This window comes from Apteryx rowi, unplaced genomic scaffold (assembly GCF_003343035.1).
Source record: "Apteryx rowi isolate R43461 unplaced genomic scaffold, aptRow1 scaffold_984, whole genome shotgun sequence".
In the NCBI taxonomy this organism is placed as follows: domain Eukaryota; kingdom Metazoa; phylum Chordata; class Aves; order Apterygiformes; family Apterygidae; genus Apteryx; species Apteryx rowi.
The window spans coordinates 166,061-185,750 of NW_020451298.1; the positions used below are offsets into that span (position 1 = coordinate 166,061).

At 38.6% G+C, this 19,690-nt stretch overlaps 1 protein-coding gene across 1 annotated transcript in view; it reads left to right on the forward strand.

The window, feature by feature from the left end:
• Positions 1-14,482, forward strand: part of DOCK4 (dedicator of cytokinesis 4) — a 176,636-nt gene extending 162,154 nt beyond the window's left edge. The window contains exons 45-54 of the mRNA XM_026055109.1: positions 1,079-1,198; positions 1,563-1,684; positions 1,955-2,075; positions 2,581-2,662; positions 2,895-3,004; positions 4,250-4,417; positions 6,669-6,741; positions 9,293-9,406; positions 10,334-10,395; positions 13,472-14,482. Coding sequence (XP_025910894.1) covers positions 1,079-1,198; positions 1,563-1,684; positions 1,955-2,075; positions 2,581-2,662; positions 2,895-3,004; positions 4,250-4,417; positions 6,669-6,741; positions 9,293-9,406; positions 10,334-10,395; positions 13,472-13,897 — 1,398 coding nt within the window. The 3' untranslated portion in view covers positions 13,898-14,482. The remainder of the gene's footprint in view (positions 1-1,078; positions 1,199-1,562; positions 1,685-1,954; positions 2,076-2,580; positions 2,663-2,894; positions 3,005-4,249; positions 4,418-6,668; positions 6,742-9,292; positions 9,407-10,333; positions 10,396-13,471) is intronic.
• Positions 14,483-19,690: the final 5,208 nt, after the last annotated feature.

Consider the following 19,690-nt stretch of genomic DNA (forward strand, 5'->3'; position numbering starts at 1 on the left):
ATTCCATTTTTCATCAGTGTTGTGGTATCTTTTGGTCAGAGCAGCTGAAGGGACAGATCCTCTGGGAGTTGAAATCATAATAGGTTCAGTGATCTCACTTTCATTTAGATAATGTACAGTAATTTACATCTCAATTTCAGTTTTTCAGGCTATAGCTAATCTCACTAACGCTTGCAATTTAAAATCAGAGTTAGTAACTTTCCATGATAAAATTTGAATTACAAGCAATACCAGTTAAAAACTGTCTGGTACACACAAATGATTTAATAGAAAGTGCAAAACATTCAAAAGGGCCAGGATCAGTGTTTGAATGTGAATTCTTACCTAAAGTCAGTGATGTTGTGTGGATGTATACTCACTGAGAATCTGATTCAAAATATCAGCTACATGCTCTCATCCAAAGACACTACAGCACAGTGTAACTATTTTGTTTTTAAATTCAACTTTATCTGACTCATCACTTAACCAATTCAATATTTTAAGTGTGTATGACCAAATTTGTGCAGGATCTGACTTTTAGCAAATTAAAAGTTTTAGCAATGTTATTCTGAAGCCTATTGGGCCTTATATCGAGGACGCTCATATAATCACCACTTTCTGAAGTTACTGTGGAGCTGAAATACAGCAGGGAACTGTGGACATCCTTGGAAATATATTCCAAGGTCTCTGGCAGATGTGTCTGTGTATTGTGCTCATATTTTATGTTTCGTGTATTTTATCTCATAGAAAATTGCTTTTATTTAGGGTTTAGAACTGCTCGTTTGTACAGTTACCATTTAGCCAGATTTCCACTACATTATCCATAATGTTTTTTATATTAGAGTTGAATTCAAATAGGCTATATCCTTCAGAAAGTTAAATAGTATAAGGTGGAGAAGCATAAATCCTTCCCTGTATCATTGGTTTTGGTCTTAGGCCTTGTTTGGTTACAGGTCTTTCAGGTATTTAAATAGATGATTTTAATACAGTATGTGGGTTTTTTTGGATTAATGTCATAATTATTAATTGATCAGAAAAAGGAAGTATAAAGAGAACAGATCAAATTTTTTTGCTCCCTTTTCTCCTGTCTTGTCTGTAGGCTCAGATTCTAGAATTTGGCTTAGCAGTGCATGAGAAGTTTGTGCCTCAGGATATGAGGCCTTTACACAAGAAGCTGGTGGATCAGTTCTTTGTGATGAAGTCAAGTTTGGGAATACAGGTACGTGAGCAGGTGCACTGATGGGCTGTGAGACATAGTTTCGCTGCAGCAATGGCTGTTAATTTTCCTAAGCGACAAATAGTGACATCTTTTGGTTGTTTGTCCACATTACATCTTGGTGACATTCTTATGGTATCACAAAGTTAAGAGAAAGCTAACAAACTTTCCATACAATGCAGAGAAAAACAATCATACGTTACTAAAGGGAAAGTATCATCAGTCTAAAAATTAAAATTTTTTCTTTTACTTATGATGAACCTGATCCAAAATGCAGATACACCTATTCAAATGAACATTTGTGTCTCACAAAGTGCTTAATGGTGTTATGTTCATTTTAATTAACCTTCTTTTAACCATTTGCCAGGAATTTTCCACCTGTGTACAAGCTAGCCCCATTCATTTCCCAAATGGAAGTCCTCGTGTATGCCGAAATTCAGTACCTGTTTCTATGAGCCCTGATGGTGCCAGGGTAATACCTCGACGCAGGCAAGTTAAATTACTAGAAATTGATAGGTTTTGTTTCTTGCAAAAGATGACTCATAAACTGTTGTTGTGTGAGTGCTTGCTGGTAAGCCTGAAGTATCTTCAGGCACAAATAGGTGATATATATAATCAATTCCCTCCCCCCCACCCTTCATAAATTCAAATTAAATTGTGGAGATTAATAAAATGTGCTGTTTTCTCATGATACCTGATTAATAAACCATGACTGGCAATGACAATGAGCTATTTTCTATTTCATTATTCCTATAATAGTCCCTTGAGTTACCCAGCTGTCAATCGGTATTCATCCTCATCACTGTCATCCCAAGCTTCTGCTGAAGTCAGCAATATCACTGGGCAATCAGAAAGCTCTGATGAAGTTTTTAACATGCAGGTACAAATTATTATCATTCTTCAGTTAAAACAAGCTAAAATGCATTTTTCTTACAAAGATATTTGCTAAGTTAATGCTTCTGTTCATTATTCCAGTCAGAATTCTAAAAGTTCCTGCTGATTAGGAGTTCACCTCCTTATCTTACAAAGAATAGCTTTTTATGTAACTATTTCTTCCAAACTGAGACTGTGAATTTATGACAAAAGTAATAAGCAATGCACTTTGATGCAAAGTCATCACCTTACCTACTCTTTTTTGTCCAATTGTCACAGTTGTGATGTAATTATTTTAATATGTTAATTATATTTCTATTTATTTGATATTATACTAAATCTTTATGTGTAGCTACATTAAGGCTTCTTATACTAGTTTGCTACTTTGAGATACAAAAATACTAGTCTAACCAATCACAAGTTCTTTGTTTTAGTGAAGCACGTATTATAAATTTATGTTTTCCAAACTGGTAAGTGTGATGTGGTAACAACAGCATCTGTTTTATACGCAGCCTAGTCCATCTACCTCAAGTTTGAGTTCTACTCACTCAGCTTCACCTAATGTGACCAGTTCTGCTCCATCCAGTGCCAGAGGTCAGTGCTTGTCCTCTCTGCTAAACCAGGTTAAATGGTTCTTGAAAGGTTACACAGCTGAATCTCTAAATATTTTCTGCACACTGTCACTGGTGGGACATCAAATCCAGTAAATTGTTTGAAGAATGTGATTTATTGGCAGTAGACAATGTCTGTTATAAAATTCCTTACACAATTGAAATGTCTGAATGTCACCATGTGAATTTAGTTGCTTGATACATTTATATTCCAGCCTCTCCTCTGTTGTCTGACAAACATAAGCATTCCCGAGAAAACTCTTGCCTGTCCCCCAGAGAGAGGCCCTGCAGTGCCATCTACCCTACTCCTTCAGAAACCTCGCAGGTAGGAAGCTTGCTGGGAGGCCTCTTAACTTGAGTAGTTAATAGAAAGATAAAGGAGCTTTTTGAACTTTGAACAGATTCAGTGTTTTCTCACTGCTGTTAATTTTGGTTTGGTGTGCCTTGAAATGGACAATAGTATATGTACTGTCGGAAAAAAGGAAAGGTGATAAGCATATTTAAAAGGCAATGCCTATTTATAAGTACCTATTCTGTAAAATATTTGACACGTACAGAAAAGATAACGTGAATAGAATGCACTAAACTTTAAATGGATCACATTTCTGCTTACTTTGTTTAGGTTTAAACCTATTTTTGATATTTACTAATTGAAGTGAGAGACATGAAAGGCCTATCAAATCACATAGTCTGCTTGCCTGAAATATCACTGTTTGTTCAGTCTAGGGAAGAAAGAAGATGGGAAAACTGCTATTGCAGCAGTTGTGCATGTTGACCTGCCCTTTAATTTCTTCTGAAATATCTGATTCTAGCCACTGTCAGATAATAATCCAAGCCATGTGGCAATTCCTATTTTTCAATGTGATTTCAGAAGAAAGAAGACTGACTGACATTTTTGTTACCCCAAAGGAAAGAGTAGGAGTTGAGTTCTTACCCTAAAAGTACTGTTGCATAAGTCTGTGTATAAAAATCTATATCCTTTGAATATTCTGAAATGCAAAATGAGTTTGAGGCTGCCAGTTTTGAATCCTAATTTCATCTTTTCTTCTTAATGGACCTACTTTTCTACAGTGCTTTCCTGTAATATAATTGCTGTTTTAATCGATTCCATCACGCAACGCAGCTCTTGCTGAAGCAGAAAAAGAGACAAACACAAACAGACTGTGATAGGGCCCTCTTTTCAACACTAACTCTCATTTCCACCGGAAGTTTGGCCTCTGATAAAATACCACTTGGTAGTTCAGGATCCTTTGTTTTAGAAACAATTTGTTGCTTTCTCTTTAATGGTATTTCTGTCTCTTGCTTCTTCAGTTATTGAGTTGGTTCTTGATTTAATTTTTTCTTCTTTTCTATATAAGTCCTCATGCTGTTACCTGAGGGCTTAAGAACTAATACTGAAGGTTAGCCAGACTATAACAGCAATTCTCAGGAACTACTTACTGATATATCTACTGGGCACTTTCTCAGTGGTAGGAGAGCCAAACCAGCATAGAGGAAAGACGAGATGTTCTTTATATAAAGCGGTTTTACAATTTGCCACAAAGAAAAATTGTCCCATTTTTGCTCCCAGACTGCAAACTCTTGCTTTGCCAAGTGGAATGTGACTTCTCTCCCCCACTCTACCAGAGATTCGATAAGGGAGGCTGAGGAGCTCGTAGGCCCAGTCTCCGTTCTCTCAGAGACTCGCCTGACAGCAAAATCTCCCAATCTGTCTCTACCCTCAGTGTCCCAAGAAAGGGTAAGTAGAAAATTAACTTTCTCATACAAAGAAGTATGTTTCAAAGGTGAAAAGGTTTGGCAATTTCTTTTTGCTCTCATAACTGTAAACGAGGATAAATCTTTATAGGGAAAGAAACAAGTTTTCCTCAGGTGCTCTGTTCCCTGGGCAGCAGCAATGGACTGTGATCAACGGGAAAATTCTGATTCCCTGCCTTCTGAGTAAGATGGGGGAAGAAAAAAAAAAAGAAAAAAAAAGAAAAAAGAAAAAAAAGAAAAGTCCTCTGGAGAATAGTAAGGAGATACCTTAGAGATACCTGCAACTCTCATTAGAACTTAGATGCTCAAACTGTTCTTTGCCCTTCCTATTTTTGTTCTAACAACAGTTAACTTTTACAGTCTTGGTTGGAGCTTCATACTATGCTCATGAGAAAAGGACCACCAATTTCTGAATTTCTTTGTTATGGCTTAATGAATGAATGTTTCACAATTGTTTTCAACCTGGAAGCATGAGATGCACAGGGAAATTCCTGCACTTCAAGTCCAAATCAAGTCCTTTCAAGCCATAGCTACCTCATTAAAAGAAGTTTGAAGGGCTGCATAGAATCCAGACCACAGCACTGCTGCACCTGATTCTCTCTTTCTAATTGCTGCTCAAGGTTGTATATGTACAGCTGCATTTGGTCAACATCCTTTTGTGCTTGCTTTTTGATCTCTGGCTGAGCGATTGTACAGTGTCTCTCTAGCTCTTTCCCATACTCTGAAGATGAATGCCTGTTGTTGTTGACTGGTTAAAAAGCCTCATTAGTTTTTGCTCTATTCTTTTTCCTAATTGAGTTTTTTAGCTTTCACATTTTTGGAGGTTTTTGCTCTTCATTAAACATTCTGTGATTGCTCTTGTTCTTCCATATGGCTTTATATTTCATTGTTTCAGTATGTCTTCATTTCTCTGTATTTCATGCAACTTCTGCATCTTTATCTCCATCACTTTGAGTTGCTTTCTCAGCCTCTGCTCTTGACCTTCACAATGAAAAACAGACTTCAGTTAAACAGTGTTTTTAAACTCACCAGCCAGCTCCTAGTACACTACTGGCTCACTACACAGTGAGCATTTGATCCAGACCAGGCATGAGCATGTGACTGTATTTTCTAATGCATTAGAGCACATACATACTGTTCACACCAACCTGGTTTTATGGTAAATCCAGGAAAACAGGTATTACCTGATCCAGTGTGACTCTAGGACAGCACAGGCAGGCAAATCTAGTGTAGCTTAAAGTCTGCCAAGGCATTGCCCTACCAGATGTTTTTGAATCAAGTTGAATTGGCCAAGTATTTGTTCCTCATTTTGACCTGGGGTAGCAACATGTTTAGGCCCATGATAGCTGTTCTTTAACTAGGGTCATCATCACATGGAACCACAGCAGTCTCTCACTGACTTGGCATGTAGCAGCTGTTAACACTGGAAGGAGATAGGAGAATAGGACTTGACTTGATTTGGATTTCATTGATTGTCTGATCTTCTCTTTAAAAAAAAAAAAAAAAAAAAGTAGTTTCCTCTGTTCTGCTTTTCTTTGGCAAGTACATATAAATTGCTGGTAGGATTAGCTATATGTTGTTTATTAAATACCAGTGGCCCACTGATGATTTGAATGTTGCCAAAGGAAACAATTTGCAGAATTTTAAAATAGTTTCATACAGTTCCTGTGATTTTTTTTTTTTTTTTTTTTTTTTTTTTTAGAAAAAATAGTATTCAGAAAAGAAGATAAACACACATTATGCATCAAGTCTTATCCGCAAGAGAACTAAGAAGGCTACTGCCAAAAGTCAGAGTTGGGAAAAATATGGCTCTTCTAAGGAAACAGCTATAACTTGATATTGTCAAAAGTTACGCATTGCACAAATCCTGATTCTTCAGTGAAATTCTTGCAAATCTATCCCTTGCTCAGCATTCTATCAAGTCAGCCTGGTTGAATTTCACTTAAGAAATGAGCCTTATTTTATCTTTCAGGGAGCAGGAAACTGCCAGAATTCAGTATATAATAATCCTCCCAATAATTCCAGGGTGTTCAGTTTTCAGAAAACTAGTCTATTCACTATTTATATATGGATATTTTATTAAAATATTTATGTTCTCAGGTGAGGTTTATCGCTGCCTCCAAGCAGATCTGTGTGTGGGGGGGTGGTTAATAACAAAAAATATAACAGTTTTCTCAAAGGCCACTGAAATACAACTGTAGTTATGCATAAGCCATGCTGTTTTCAATTTCCAGAGAATGCTGTTTAATCATATTGGAGATGGTGCGCTGCCACGAAGCGATTCCAGCCTGTCTGGCCCTGACAAGGGTGAGTGGAAATGCTGCGCTTTACCAGTCTTGGAATCAATGAAAATATAATTCATGTGTGATATTACTGGAGAATGCCAAGCCTTTTGAGCACTTGAAAAAGAATTCCCAGTTCCAAAAATACTTCTCATCTCTAAGTTTTAAAACACTTCACCAAAAAAGGGCGGAAAGAAAGTAGTATCTGCTAGAACTGAGTGGTGCATTCAGAAGGGTCCAGAAGTTTGCAGGAAGCCAGTTGGTGATGGAGCAGCAGGTTGCAGCCGGCTGCCTGTGAGAGCGGTCCTTTCCCTATCTGGTTCAGTAGAGAGGAGGACTCGGGGACAGCGAAATGATGAACTGGAGATGATGAACTTCTGGAGACTGGGCAGGAGGAAAGCTAAAGAGATGGGTAGAGTCCTGAAGTTTAGTACCTGCAGTTCCTCTTTAGCCAGACAGAAATCATCATGCTTTTGGTTACTCTTCAGAAGGGGAAAGATCATTTTGATTTTTCTCAGACTAAATGATAAACCTATTAATTTCCATTAAAAAAAAATACTTTTTATAATTTTACAAAAGGGGAGATCCAATATTGTTGGCACAATTGCACAATTGTTAGTTCAGAGCAGTAAACTTTCCGCTTTACTCATTTCATTATGTGCTCCCTTTTGTTGCACCCTGAATAAAGGATACAATAAAACAGATGTATTAAAACTAACATTTCAAGAAAGTAGCCTAACAAGAACTGACCAGGAATCATATTTTCAGCAATGACAGTTGATTTTAAAAAATATATATATATATATTTTTTTTTTTTTTTGCTTTCAAGTTTTGGTGAAAACTCAAGTGTGAAATTTTTCACACAGCTGAGAAACATATGAAATAATTTAACATGAAAGTGTCAAAACTTTTCCATTGGCCTACGCAGCCAAGAACATTACAGAATTGTTAAAATAAAATATTCTCTCCTGCAGACTTCAGCAGTCCAAAGAACTGACTGCTTGGATAGCTTAAAAGAAAAAATTGGCTTGTCAAAGATTCAGGCATTTGAGGGACTTAGGCCTGGTGCCAAGTCATTTTTAGGATGAGGACAAAACCATACTGCTAGGTGACAGCCTACAATAAAAAGCAAACAATGTATTGCATATTTTGGCAATGAAAAGTCAAAATGATCTTCTAGCAGATAGAATTAGTACTCGGTCTGCTATTCTCAAAGTCAACTAATGTACAATTATACTGTAACAATATTGTTACAGATATAACACAAATATCATTTGTACTGTACTTCTTGTATTAAGTGTCTGGTATAAACTAGTATAGTGGGATTCCAGTCCTTCTGAGAGCCATTAGTGTTGCTGCAATAGCAATAATTGATATCATCAATTAGCAATCAGCAAGGGTGCTTTGCTTTTTACACCATCTTTGTAAATGAGCATGGACTCCTTGCATGTGGTTCTCTACTTACTGGTGTGACAGAGACACACAAGAAGTAAACTGCCATGGCATGGTACAGCGTGTTGTTATTTCTTGAAAACACTTTAAACTTGATGGAAGAAGTCTGAGGTTTTTAAAGACACTCTATGAATTCTTCACTGCTGGGTTTTTGTTCTTTTTTTAGAAGTAGGTGTTTCACTGTTTATGGGGCATGTATAAGAAAAACTGCAGTTTTTAAGTTAGCTTTTTTCCTGTCCGTGTTAAGTGCCCTGTCTTTCTGTCTGCCTTCTTGCCAACATTGGTGGCTCTGTGATAATACAAAATAATCTGGTTCTATTATGGGAGCTATTCCAGGCCTTAGGGGCTAATTCAAAGTCATGGAGTTTGGCAAAAGTAACGCAGATAAATAAAGCAGCCAATTTTATACATGTCAAAGTGTCAGTCAATTTACATGATCAAGTAGAGATTCTGGATCATGGATACAAACAAGGTGTGTAAGTTGTCTTAGTCCACAGGAATTTCTTGGTTTTAATTTTCTCTGACATTTTCATTTCTTTCCCTTTTCACTCCCTCTGTTTTGTGACCTTCTTTCCACTTTTTTCATTTCTGAGTTTGTAGCCTGTGCAGGCAACAAAAGACTGTTAACACTGGGAGTTTTCAGAGGGATGTTGATTGAAATTTGGCGACTTTCTTTCTCTAGCACCTTCCATATGTAAAATGATTTAATGGAAACTGTGAATAGTCTGTTCCATTCTGCCTAGACACCTTTAAATAGGAGTCTGCTGGAAAGATAAACTGATTATATTAACAGGCTTCAAGCTTATCTGCCTTTGTGGCTGGATCTGGGGTGCACCAAAGTGCTATTTCAGGTGCTACTGCTGTTGATGGTCTGAACTGCTTTACAATCTCAGCCTGGCCTGAGGGCCAGATGCGAAAGTCAGGCAAACCCCGAGACTGACAGGAATTACTGAAGAGCCTTTCAAACGCTGATGTAATCATAAAAACTTTTCAGGCATGCTGTTAAGTTGTTTAACATTTTCGCTCTGCATATTTCTAAGCTCATGGATAAAGGCAAGTCAGGGAGCTTGAAACTGAGAGCTAGAAGTGTTGATACATATGTCAACTTTTTCATTCTCTTCCAGCTGTGAACACCACCCCCAGCAGCTGGAGCCTGGACAGTGGGAAAGAAGCCAGAAACACATCAGAAAGTGGAAAGCTTATATCTCCCCCTGTGCCACCAAGACCTGCACAGACTGGTGAGCGTATGGACATTTCGGACTAAGCTCAAGTAAAAAAAAAAAAAAGATTTACATGAGGGCTTTGGTTCTTTCCACTCTGATTAACCTTTAGCTTCTTGGGCAGGTTAATTTATTATTTGATTACTTATATGGAAGGCTGTAGAACTGCAAGGTATTTTCATCTTGTTAGTGATCTCTGTAGCATTCTGTTTCCAATACTTTGCCTCTTCACTTAAAGACTTACTAGTTTCAAACAGTTTATGCTGGTACTAGAAAGGATGATTGAATTTAATCTTTTGATCTTATGATGATTGGAGGTTAGCAGTCAGAAATTATAATTATGATAAAAAGAATCTTACTGGTCAGTGAATGCACAGCAATCATGGATGGGAATGAGTGCTGTTACTGTAACCAATTTGCCCTTCAAAAAAGTAATTTCCGTTTAAAGGAAAATCTGTTTAAGTGGTACTATAAATATAAATGTTCTCAAGAGAATGAAGATGCTTTTCATTTAGCGTTATGTCTCAAAGTATGTCGAGGCATGTTTACAGTATGTTTACAGGTATGTTACACCTGTAAACATTTGGTGTAAGTACATGTATTGTGTTTTTTTCTTATTTGACATATAAGTGCAGAATATATTTCTTAGAAAAAGAGAAGGGGAAAGAGTATGATACTGACTTTTTTGAATCCTGTTAGAGATTGATAGGATATGAAGCACTTTGACAAATTTTATATCGCTGTAAAGAAGACAGATGCAGAAATTGTATTGGTTCTACTGGAAGATAACCTTGAAAACAAAATAAAACAAAATCTTTAAAACCTTTACAGCCACTGATCAGGTACATAGAGGGAACCAGGGATAGTGCTGGGTGTAGAATGATCTCCAAGACTTAGTGAGAATCCTAATGTGAATAGTGCACTGAAATCTTTCTAACTTTACAGCATCACCAGCAAGACACACAGCCTCCATTTCCCCTTCTCCTGCTGGCAGATCAGCAATGAAGGTACTGTCTTATTGCAGTGAATCTCCTTTGTTCATGTTGTGGGGTAGATTTTATATATTTAATATGTTGTTTGGGATTTTTTTTATCATCATCATATGCCTATGCAAAATCCATTCACAAGAGTAAGTAGCCAAAACAATCACAGATTAAAGATTTTCAAAACTGCAGCCAAGAATCAGATTGTGATCTTTAGACTCTTTAAGTTCTTAAAATTAGGCTTCTCACCTACATGGATAATCAAGCCCATCTGAGTCAGTGGAGAGAAGGGAGCATAAGAAACAAATGTAAGAAATGCCAAGTGGTCCATCCACCCCAGAATTCTGTCTCCAGCAGTGGCAAAAGGAGATGCTAATGAAGCATCCTGGCATACAGCCCATTCCTCTTACAACAGCTCTGAATGCTGGGGGAGTATCAGGGATGTTAGAAGGTTATCCCTGCTTTAGTCATTTTAGTATCCAGTGCCTCTGCAGAGCAATCTAGGGAGGTTGTGTAAGAAGCTGGAAGTAGTCTGAAGCCTGTCGGTAAGCTACATTAAGCACAGGCTATGACTAAACATTTGTTCTTCTCTGACAGTTAGGCACCCCTGGCCATAGGGGATCCTGGCTGTGAAGTCCTCTTTTGAGGACAGATGCTGAACTGAGCAGGGTAAAGATACCTGAAAGTGTTGGTACCCACTCATTGCACAACAGCCTCTTGGTTAGAAAACTTGAGCAGGAAGCGTGAGTCTTCTGCAGCATGGGAGCTCATGAACACACAGCTTGCGTATTCCAGGAAAACCCCAGAGGAGCGAAGCGATACCCCAGAATGCCTCCTTTCCCCTTGAGGTCCCCAATCACAAGTCTGCAGTCATTCTCCCATTTGTCATCCCTTGAGCCTGTAATTCTTCACTTTGCAGCCACCCAGTGGTCCAGGTTCGGCCCAGCGTAATTGTGCTGCTCACCCTCAGGATGCTCTGTAGTCCCATTACCTTGGCACACCTTCCTGTGAAGTGAGCTCTGCCCCAGGTTTCACACTAACTGCTTCCTAGCAAGCTCTTCTGAGCATTAGGATACAAAAAGTGAGCAATTTTTCCTGTGTTCCTGAATTGACTGGGTGCTGATGATTCTTGGGGCCGTTTCAAGGTTGTCCTAACATTTTCCTCTAAAGACCTGAATAGAATTTAAGCATTTTCCAGCCAAACTGTGGCACAGCCTACTTGGGAAAGGGGTGCTGGCCCAGAATACTTCAGAGAGTTGTTGGATCTCACTTCGAGCATCCTTGAATTTCCAGACTCTTTTGGTGTCTAGACTGTTAATCATGACTGGTGCAAGCAGTCTGTATTGCTGTCAGGGACTAAGTGCTTATCCCTGCTCAGCCCCTAAATTCAAACAGACAGGATTTACACATATTTGCTCTTGTTTCGAATGAGAGAAGCAAAGCTCCTAAATCCTGTCTATAGCCACTTGGATTAAGTGCCAAGTGTTCTTGGAACTTGAACCAATTACATCATTTATTTGAAAACTTTGACCCCAGAAGTTTGTGTGGATGAGAATGAGCAGCAGCTTCCTGAAACAGAGGAACAGAACCTGAACCAAGTAGTTAAGCAGGACTCCCACTGTGTACAAAACATCTGCACCATATAATGACGGTTAAATAGAATTTGCTCTGCTTTTCCCTAGCCACATACAGAGCGCAATTTTTACCCTTTGTTCCAACTGTTACGTACTGCCAGAGAAAACCACCCAAATACAAAGCCCACTGATGTAAATTAAAATCTTTCCATTGCTTTCAGTGTACTGTGGATCCAGTCCTAAATGAATAATTAAGATTATCGCAACAGAATAAAGTCAGTGCAGCCAGCTCCATACACCTCTGCCCCTCTCCTTTTCCTCCTCCTCCTCTCCCTACCCTTTGCTGCATGGCTTGCACTTTCACTCTCATCTAAGCTGAGCAGCTGAGTGCCAACTAGTCTAACAAGAATTGGGGTCAGAAACCTGTCTTTGAGCCATGATTTCTCCATCCCTTTTTAGCCTGTGCTCAAGTCCATTATGTCTAGATTGTCTCAGATTGTTTTATGCAAAATCAGATACGTTGCAAAACCATTTCAACTTTTTTCTAACCTTACAGTTTTCAGTAGAACTTGCTTCTCTAGAATAGGACTTCCCGACATTTTCAGGCAGGGTTTACTGTCCCTGCTTCCCTTTCTTCATCAGCACTGTCATCACTGCTTGGACCTACAGCTCTCTGTCCCTCACCGCCCTCCAGAGACCTGCGAGGCTGCTGGTGTAGCAGCTTGGACCGTTTGCCCTGTCCCCTTGGGCATCTAATGCTGCTTTGCATCTTGCAGAGCAGTGCAGTGTGCCCAGAAACCACTGGGGAGCTAGGGGGGAGAGAGGGCGGAGGAAATAGGCTTCAAAATGCCATCTGCAGCAGCAGTAATTCCTTACCTCCTATGTTCCTGCTGCTGCTACTTAATAGCAACACTAACTGCGGGCAGAGCTCAGGCTAGGAGTCCAGCAGAGGTTATTAACTTGGCATCTGCTCTGCACTTCGCCTCCGATTTTGGTGCATGCCACACTTGAAAATGATGCCACTATCTAAATGCACTTTTTGCTGCATGCCTGTGCACTAAAATTGTGAGAAAAGCCTTGGAAAATGAATTTTAAAGGAGAGATGGCAATAGCAGAAACACTGAATGTGATGCAAGTACTGTGTTCTGGCATTAGGGGGCAGGCCACTACCAGTTACACACAATGCGATTATGTATTCCATTTTAAGAGCCAGGAAATTTAAGGGTTTTTTTTCTTTTTAAAAGACTTGCAGATTTTTCTAGAGTATGATGATGGGGAGATAACATTTAAATACAGTTTTACTTCCACTGGCATGAAGCACTGTTTAAGGTATACTTAGGCACTCTTGAAACCAGCTTTTTATTGGTTTCAAACAGGATCATAATTAAGAAGAGGTGCAATGGTTTACATTTATCAAGCCTCAGAATCTGTGCAAAATGTGTATGTTTGTTTTTAGTTTTAGCAAAGAAATGCTAATCCCTAATTCACTCTGGGTGACTCCTCCTGATGTCCTTTCCTTTGAGCAGGGTTCTGTGCAATCATTTACCCCCTCTCCAGTCGAATATCACTCTTCGGGGCTCATATCCAATTCCCCGGCGCTGTCGGGAAGTTACAGCAGTGGCATCTCTTCGCTCAGCCGATGTAGCACATCCGAAACATCGGGCTTCGAAAGCCAAGGCAGTGAACAAACAGGAACTGCTCCAAACTACAGCGTTTCCGAGGAGCCTGTGAGAAAAGAAAGTAAAACCCCGCCACCTTACAGTGTCTATGAGCGAACTTTGAAGCGCCCCGTTCCACTACCTCACAGCCTCTCCATCCCGGCCGCTTCGGACCCACCAGCACTGCCACCCAAACCACAGCTCGTCCGGCCAAACAATCTGGAAAACAGTAGCAGGAGGACTGAGCAGGTTCCTCGGCCGAGGCCGCTTCCTCGGAAAGTGTCTCAGTTATGAGAAGTCACTTTTGTATTCAACGGCAATGAATTCTTTACCGTTTAAGAAATAATATTTTTTAAAAATGGTAAAATACATTTAGTTAGGCACTTTAATATTTTACCGACCTTTTCTTTTAAGTAATTTTTAAATGCTTATTAATATTATGTTGCACATTTTTAAAAGAAGTTACTAATTTAGGTTGCCAGATACTATAGGAAGCACGAATGAGAGACTTTTCTTAATTTCATGGTGGTGAAATACTGATATACACTTTTATTTGTACCTTACTTTTATTAAAAAAAAAAAAAAAACTAAAACCCTACAGCTCTCATCTGAGTTAGCTGAATGCTTCTTACAAAATACGAAATATACTGACTGGATCTTTATTACTAGAATAAATGCACGCTTTATAACAAAGTAGTCCGTAGACTAGGGTGTTTCTGCAAGTAGGCTGAAAGTTGTCTCTCTTATCCAGTGAACAGGTTAGTCATTTCAAATGTCTGTGGAAGAACAGAGATATAATGCAAGTTATACTGCAGAGAAGTGTTGCAAGAATGTGGTCTGGAATTTTTCAAACAAACACTTGGTTCATATTATTTTTAAGAATAAAAAATACCTGCATTTCATTCAGTACAGAGCACCTTTCTGGTAAATCTTGATAAGGTTTTTGTGCTATTAGTGTATTACTGTACCTGATGCATCCTTTTCTTTTTGAGGTGCAATTTATTTTTATTCTTCCAGTTAGTTTTAAACTAACTGGCAGTTTGCTAGTAGCAGTTCTCTGCTGTTTTTGAAAGTTCACGCTAAAATACAATTTGTGTATTATATAGGTACAAATGAATGTGTTCATTTAATCTGTGTACAGGAATCAGTACTGACTAGTACCAGGGCAATATATACTAGATGAACGAATTTAAATATAAATTACTGACTATGTATCAATGAATTTTAAAAGAAAATTGTAAAAGTCATTAACAATCCTGCAAAAAATTAGCAAAAATTCTGAAGAGCTCTTCCGACATGTATGTACCAATAGAGTGGGGTTTTGGATTTGGTTTTTAACTTAAGTACATCACCATCATCTTTACTGTAGGAGAATGGTGTTTGGACTTAAGTTGTATTTTAGTGATTAGCATCTGAAGAGTTCTGGAAAGCTAATGCCAAGCTGTAGGAAAAAAAGCACCTTCTGTATGTATTTTTTGTATTCCTCCTTGTACTCACTGTTTAACACTCGCTTGAAAACAGATGTATGAACTGCATTTAAAATCATGCTGTTAAAAATATTCTCCCTCTTTTGTTGGGAAGCTCATGTTGATTTTAACTGTGTTTGATCTGTTGATAGTTTAACTGGAAGAAAGTGACCACTTTTTATATACTCTCAAACCTTCAGCAAAGCTGTTGAATGGTGGTTATAGAGGTTTTCTATAATAAATGTTCGAGTATTTTTGTACATAATTGGTAAATTTTAATAAGGAGTGTACCATTTTAATAAGGAGTGTACCATTATGTGAAAAAGAAGCAAACAGTTGTGTATGCAGTAAGATTGTTATAATTATGCCAAATACTTTATGTATGGAAAAAAGAATATTTGTAAATATGTGCTTTTAACAATAATTCTGCCATATTGACTTTACAATTTTGAATGTCAGAAAAAATTAATATATGTCAAAATATTTATGTTTTAGTGAAAGTATTCATAACTTGAAAAGGAACAAGTCTGAAATTCCTTGAACTAGCTCTTACTTTCAACTATAACATTCTTGTGTCTGTAACCACATCATAAAAGCTGTAGAAGGCTACATATTTATGCTGATATAAAGAGGTAATGCCTGAGATTTAAATAAGGTGTCACAAGTAAGATAACAAAGATGCTTTGATTTTTTTTTTTCTCCCTGTGTAGTTTAATAGATTTTGTTGACTAGTGCTTGAGCACAGTATGAATCAGTGTTATTTGCTCCTGAAGCCATTTTTTTATTTCTGGCGGTGAGCAGAATTGTTGAATTTATCATTTGGCTGTATTACTGAAGTCAGCTTTGCAGCAAAACATTTCATGAAGTTTCTGTTTACCCAGACACTCATATTGGTTGCTGCATAATGTTAATATGGAATAAAATGACTTGATTAATCTTTACAGTACAACTTGTTTTCTACAGAATGAGAGATTATAAAGCAGTTTGTCATGGAATTAAAATTCTGTCTCCTTGTCTTGCTAAATCTAGTTTTCTTTCTGATAGAAGTCTCCTGATGGGATCTAGTTTTCTCTCTACTTGAATCCCTAATTGCTTTGTGAGACAAATGTGGAGGATATTGACCTGCTCTTCCGATCAAGTGAAGAATGTAAAATTTACTATGAGAGTATTGTAAATTAACCTGCATGAGCTCTCTGTTTTTATAACCAAGATATCAGGAGTACTCTGAACGAGAGCAGACAGTATAAAATTGACAGAGTGCTCTAAAACTGAGCTGACACATTTTCTGCTTAGCCAGTTTTGACAAATTGATTTTCTCGATCAGCTTTTCAAGCTGATTTCCTATAAAAATGTAGTATGAAATTTTTTGTATCTTGCAACACCCAGAGCTTGAAAAGCTAATGTAAATAAAGGTCTCATTTGAATTTTATGCATTACTCATAAATGTAGTTTTATCACTTTCTGGATGACAGTGAGTAATTCAGAAGCTCATACAAGGGCACCTATGAGACCAACTTACTGTTACTACCTTTTATAATAACTTGAATGTTAGCCAACATACGTGTAGTAGTTGCAATGATCTTATATTCAAACACTGCATTTGAGATGCTGGGATCTCTGGGATGCCACAGAAAGCAGTGGCAGTCCTAGTGGGCCTGCCTTTAAATAATGCAGTTCAGACCCGTTCTCATGAGGGGCTAATGCATCTGTAACGTGAGTGAACTCAGTTATGAAATCTTAAGTCGGATCATAGCGAATAGGCTTTGTTGTTAAAGAAGCACAAAGCTAAAGTGAAGTGTTGAAATTGAAGATAAAGGTTTCAAGGTAGTGCTGATATGCCCTGTTCACGTGGGCAGGGAGTGCTACATGTAAGTCTTCTTCTGTATGAAAATGGCACCTTGCTGTCCTGCCCTGCCATTTTTCTTATTCATAAACTCGCTGACAGAGTCTGCAAAAAGCACAGTGAGGCAGCAAAAAGATACTAATAGGTAGGAATTCATGCCTGAAGTGATAAAAAGCATCTTGTTTTGAGAATAACTGTGGTCAGTGAGGTACATAGTAGCATTGCTTCAGTAGCCCAAGGTGCCAAGAGAGACAAGTGTCAATAGCTGGGTTTTCCCTCAAGACTCTGGTGATCCAAGCAGAGCCTCCACCTGTACTTAGTCGCTGAAGGGCAAAGCCCATCTGCTCAGTGTAAAAGGACCTTCACCAGTGGAGGGCTTCACATTTTGACCTTGAATCAAATCCCACCAGATTTTGTGTGAGAAAAGAGGCTACAGCCATGACTTCTGTATTTAATTTATCTTAATCCTTTCCCTGTCATTGTAATTCAGCTTTTCACAAGTCTTTCACATATAGAAAAATAGGATGTTTAGTTGCTTTGGTTAACATTAACAAAAAATCCCATGATTAAACAGGTAAAAATTTGCAAGCCTCAAGGAAACGAAAGGCTTGGAACTGCATTCCTCAGCATGTGCACTAAGCATCAGGGGTGAGTGACTCTCCCTGGCGGGTGAAAAAGACTGGTGAAGAAATAACATTAAATATTTGTATATCTGGATTGTTCAGTAAGGAACTTGGTGTGCTTGTAATAACAGGCTGAGAACTTTGCAGACCCTGGTGGAGACAGTGCATATGACACAAGTCTCCATGGTATGACTGCACAAACTTGTTAGGTCCAATTTGGAAGCTGGTGTTAATGATACAGTTCATAGGTCCTGTCTAACTGGATGTTGCTGGTTTCTATTTATTTCAAGAAGAGTGTGTTGGAAGAAGGGAGAAGAGGTTGGAAATGGGAAGAAAAAGGGGCAAATAAAAACTAGGCAAAAACCTAAAATGGCTGGACAATTAATCCAAGCTTTTTTCACTCAGCCAGAAAAAGTAATAGTGGGAGAAATTGAAAGAGTAACTCAAATCAAAGCATGAAATCTATTTGTATAAATTACTGTAACATCATTTCATACCAGCTTAACTGCTGTTTAAGCTGTAGGGGGACACAGTGGAAGCTGGTAGTCCTGATAAAATACAGTTTTTATTTCACAAAAACATTGTTTTTTTTCCATTTTACTATCGTTTACCAGAGGAAAGATGACAGAGAGGTCTGGTTGGCATGAATTGCAAGAGAAAAGAGTTTCTAAATCCCCAAATGTTGCAAAATATTAAAATATTTCTCTGGTTTTGCTTCACAGTATTTTTTTGGTGATCTTTTACCCCAAGGTGCACACTGCATTTTGCAATAAACATCTCAGTCTTTTAGGGAGCAAATCCTTGTCCAAATTTCAGAGGAAATGGCTGCTCTGATACAGCTCATAAACTACTGAAATTTCTATTATATACTTAAATATGTTTTACATCATTGATTTACTATTAGCACTAGATCCACTAGTGCAATTCAATTTGTTCCATTTGCTTAGAAATTATTTTGCGGAGAGATGAATTACATTCTGGCTGTTTTGTGAAAGAGTGGTATCACCGCTAGTTTTACTTGACCTCCCTGACTTCCCTTGAAGTGTTTCCTCTTGCTTTTCAAAAGAAGGGCCCTTGGCAAGGACCTGCCTCAGCCGATGCTGTGGGAAATGCTTCAGAGACGCCTGCCAAGGGGGATGCTGCACAGGCGCACGCCTGCTCTGCAGGCGAGGGTTGCAAGAGCTGCCAGAACAGCGCCTTGGCCAGGGGGTACCTAGGTGGAGCACAGGAGGAGTTTGTGTTTACAGGTGTAGCCATGGCTCCAGGACAGGGTCTAAACTAATTTAGTAGAAACGGGTGAGGTCCTGCAGAGACTAAGCTTCACCAAAGAGTGAAACTCAGTCCCAGTGGACATCCCTTGCCTTATTTTTCCCCCATTCCTCCTCTTTTCACAGGAAGTATGTTGCTTGGTAGATATAAAATGTTTTTTAAAGAGTAGTGCTGAGCATTGGGTAAGGGGAAAGGAACTGTTTTTGTACAAGGAGCAGAGAAATGCTGAATCTACAGTTTACACCTAAGACGACTTGAGAGATGATTGCCCTGGGTCTTGGTCCAGCAGTCATTCACAGGACATGAATCTTGGAACGATCTGCCCTTACACTTCGGATATACTCCGGTAGAGCCAAAGCAAAGAGCTCTCTAGAGCCAGCTGCCCAGGCTCTTTGAGGTCCTGTGCCAGTCTCGTTTTTGCCATCTGTCAGAAGAAGAGGGCTTGCTGCAGGTGTGCTGTCTGAAGCGGTCAGTCTGCTGTGGCCTTGCCACTGGGTTTCTGTTTGAGACATTGAGTTGACCTTTGTAAAGACAGTGTTGCATTAAATCCAAGGATGTGATACAACACCCACTAAACTGAATCCAAAGATTCATATTGACTTTGTTAGAAATTAGCTTGTGTCCAAGAGGAGTTGGGCAAAAGCAGCTAGTACCTATTGCCTTGTAGACCCGTCTGAGGAAAATAAAACAGCCTAACGCTGACAACAACACGCTTTGTAATGAACAAAACACATCAATAAACTCTTCAGCTTTTTTTTTTCAGGTAGTGCATTAGGAGATGAAGCAACAAATATTACTGTGCTATGCTGTTCTCAGGCCATTAAGTATAGCAAAGGAAGATAGTGCTTGCTGGACAGAGGCCTTATGTTGCCGGGAGAGCTTTCCT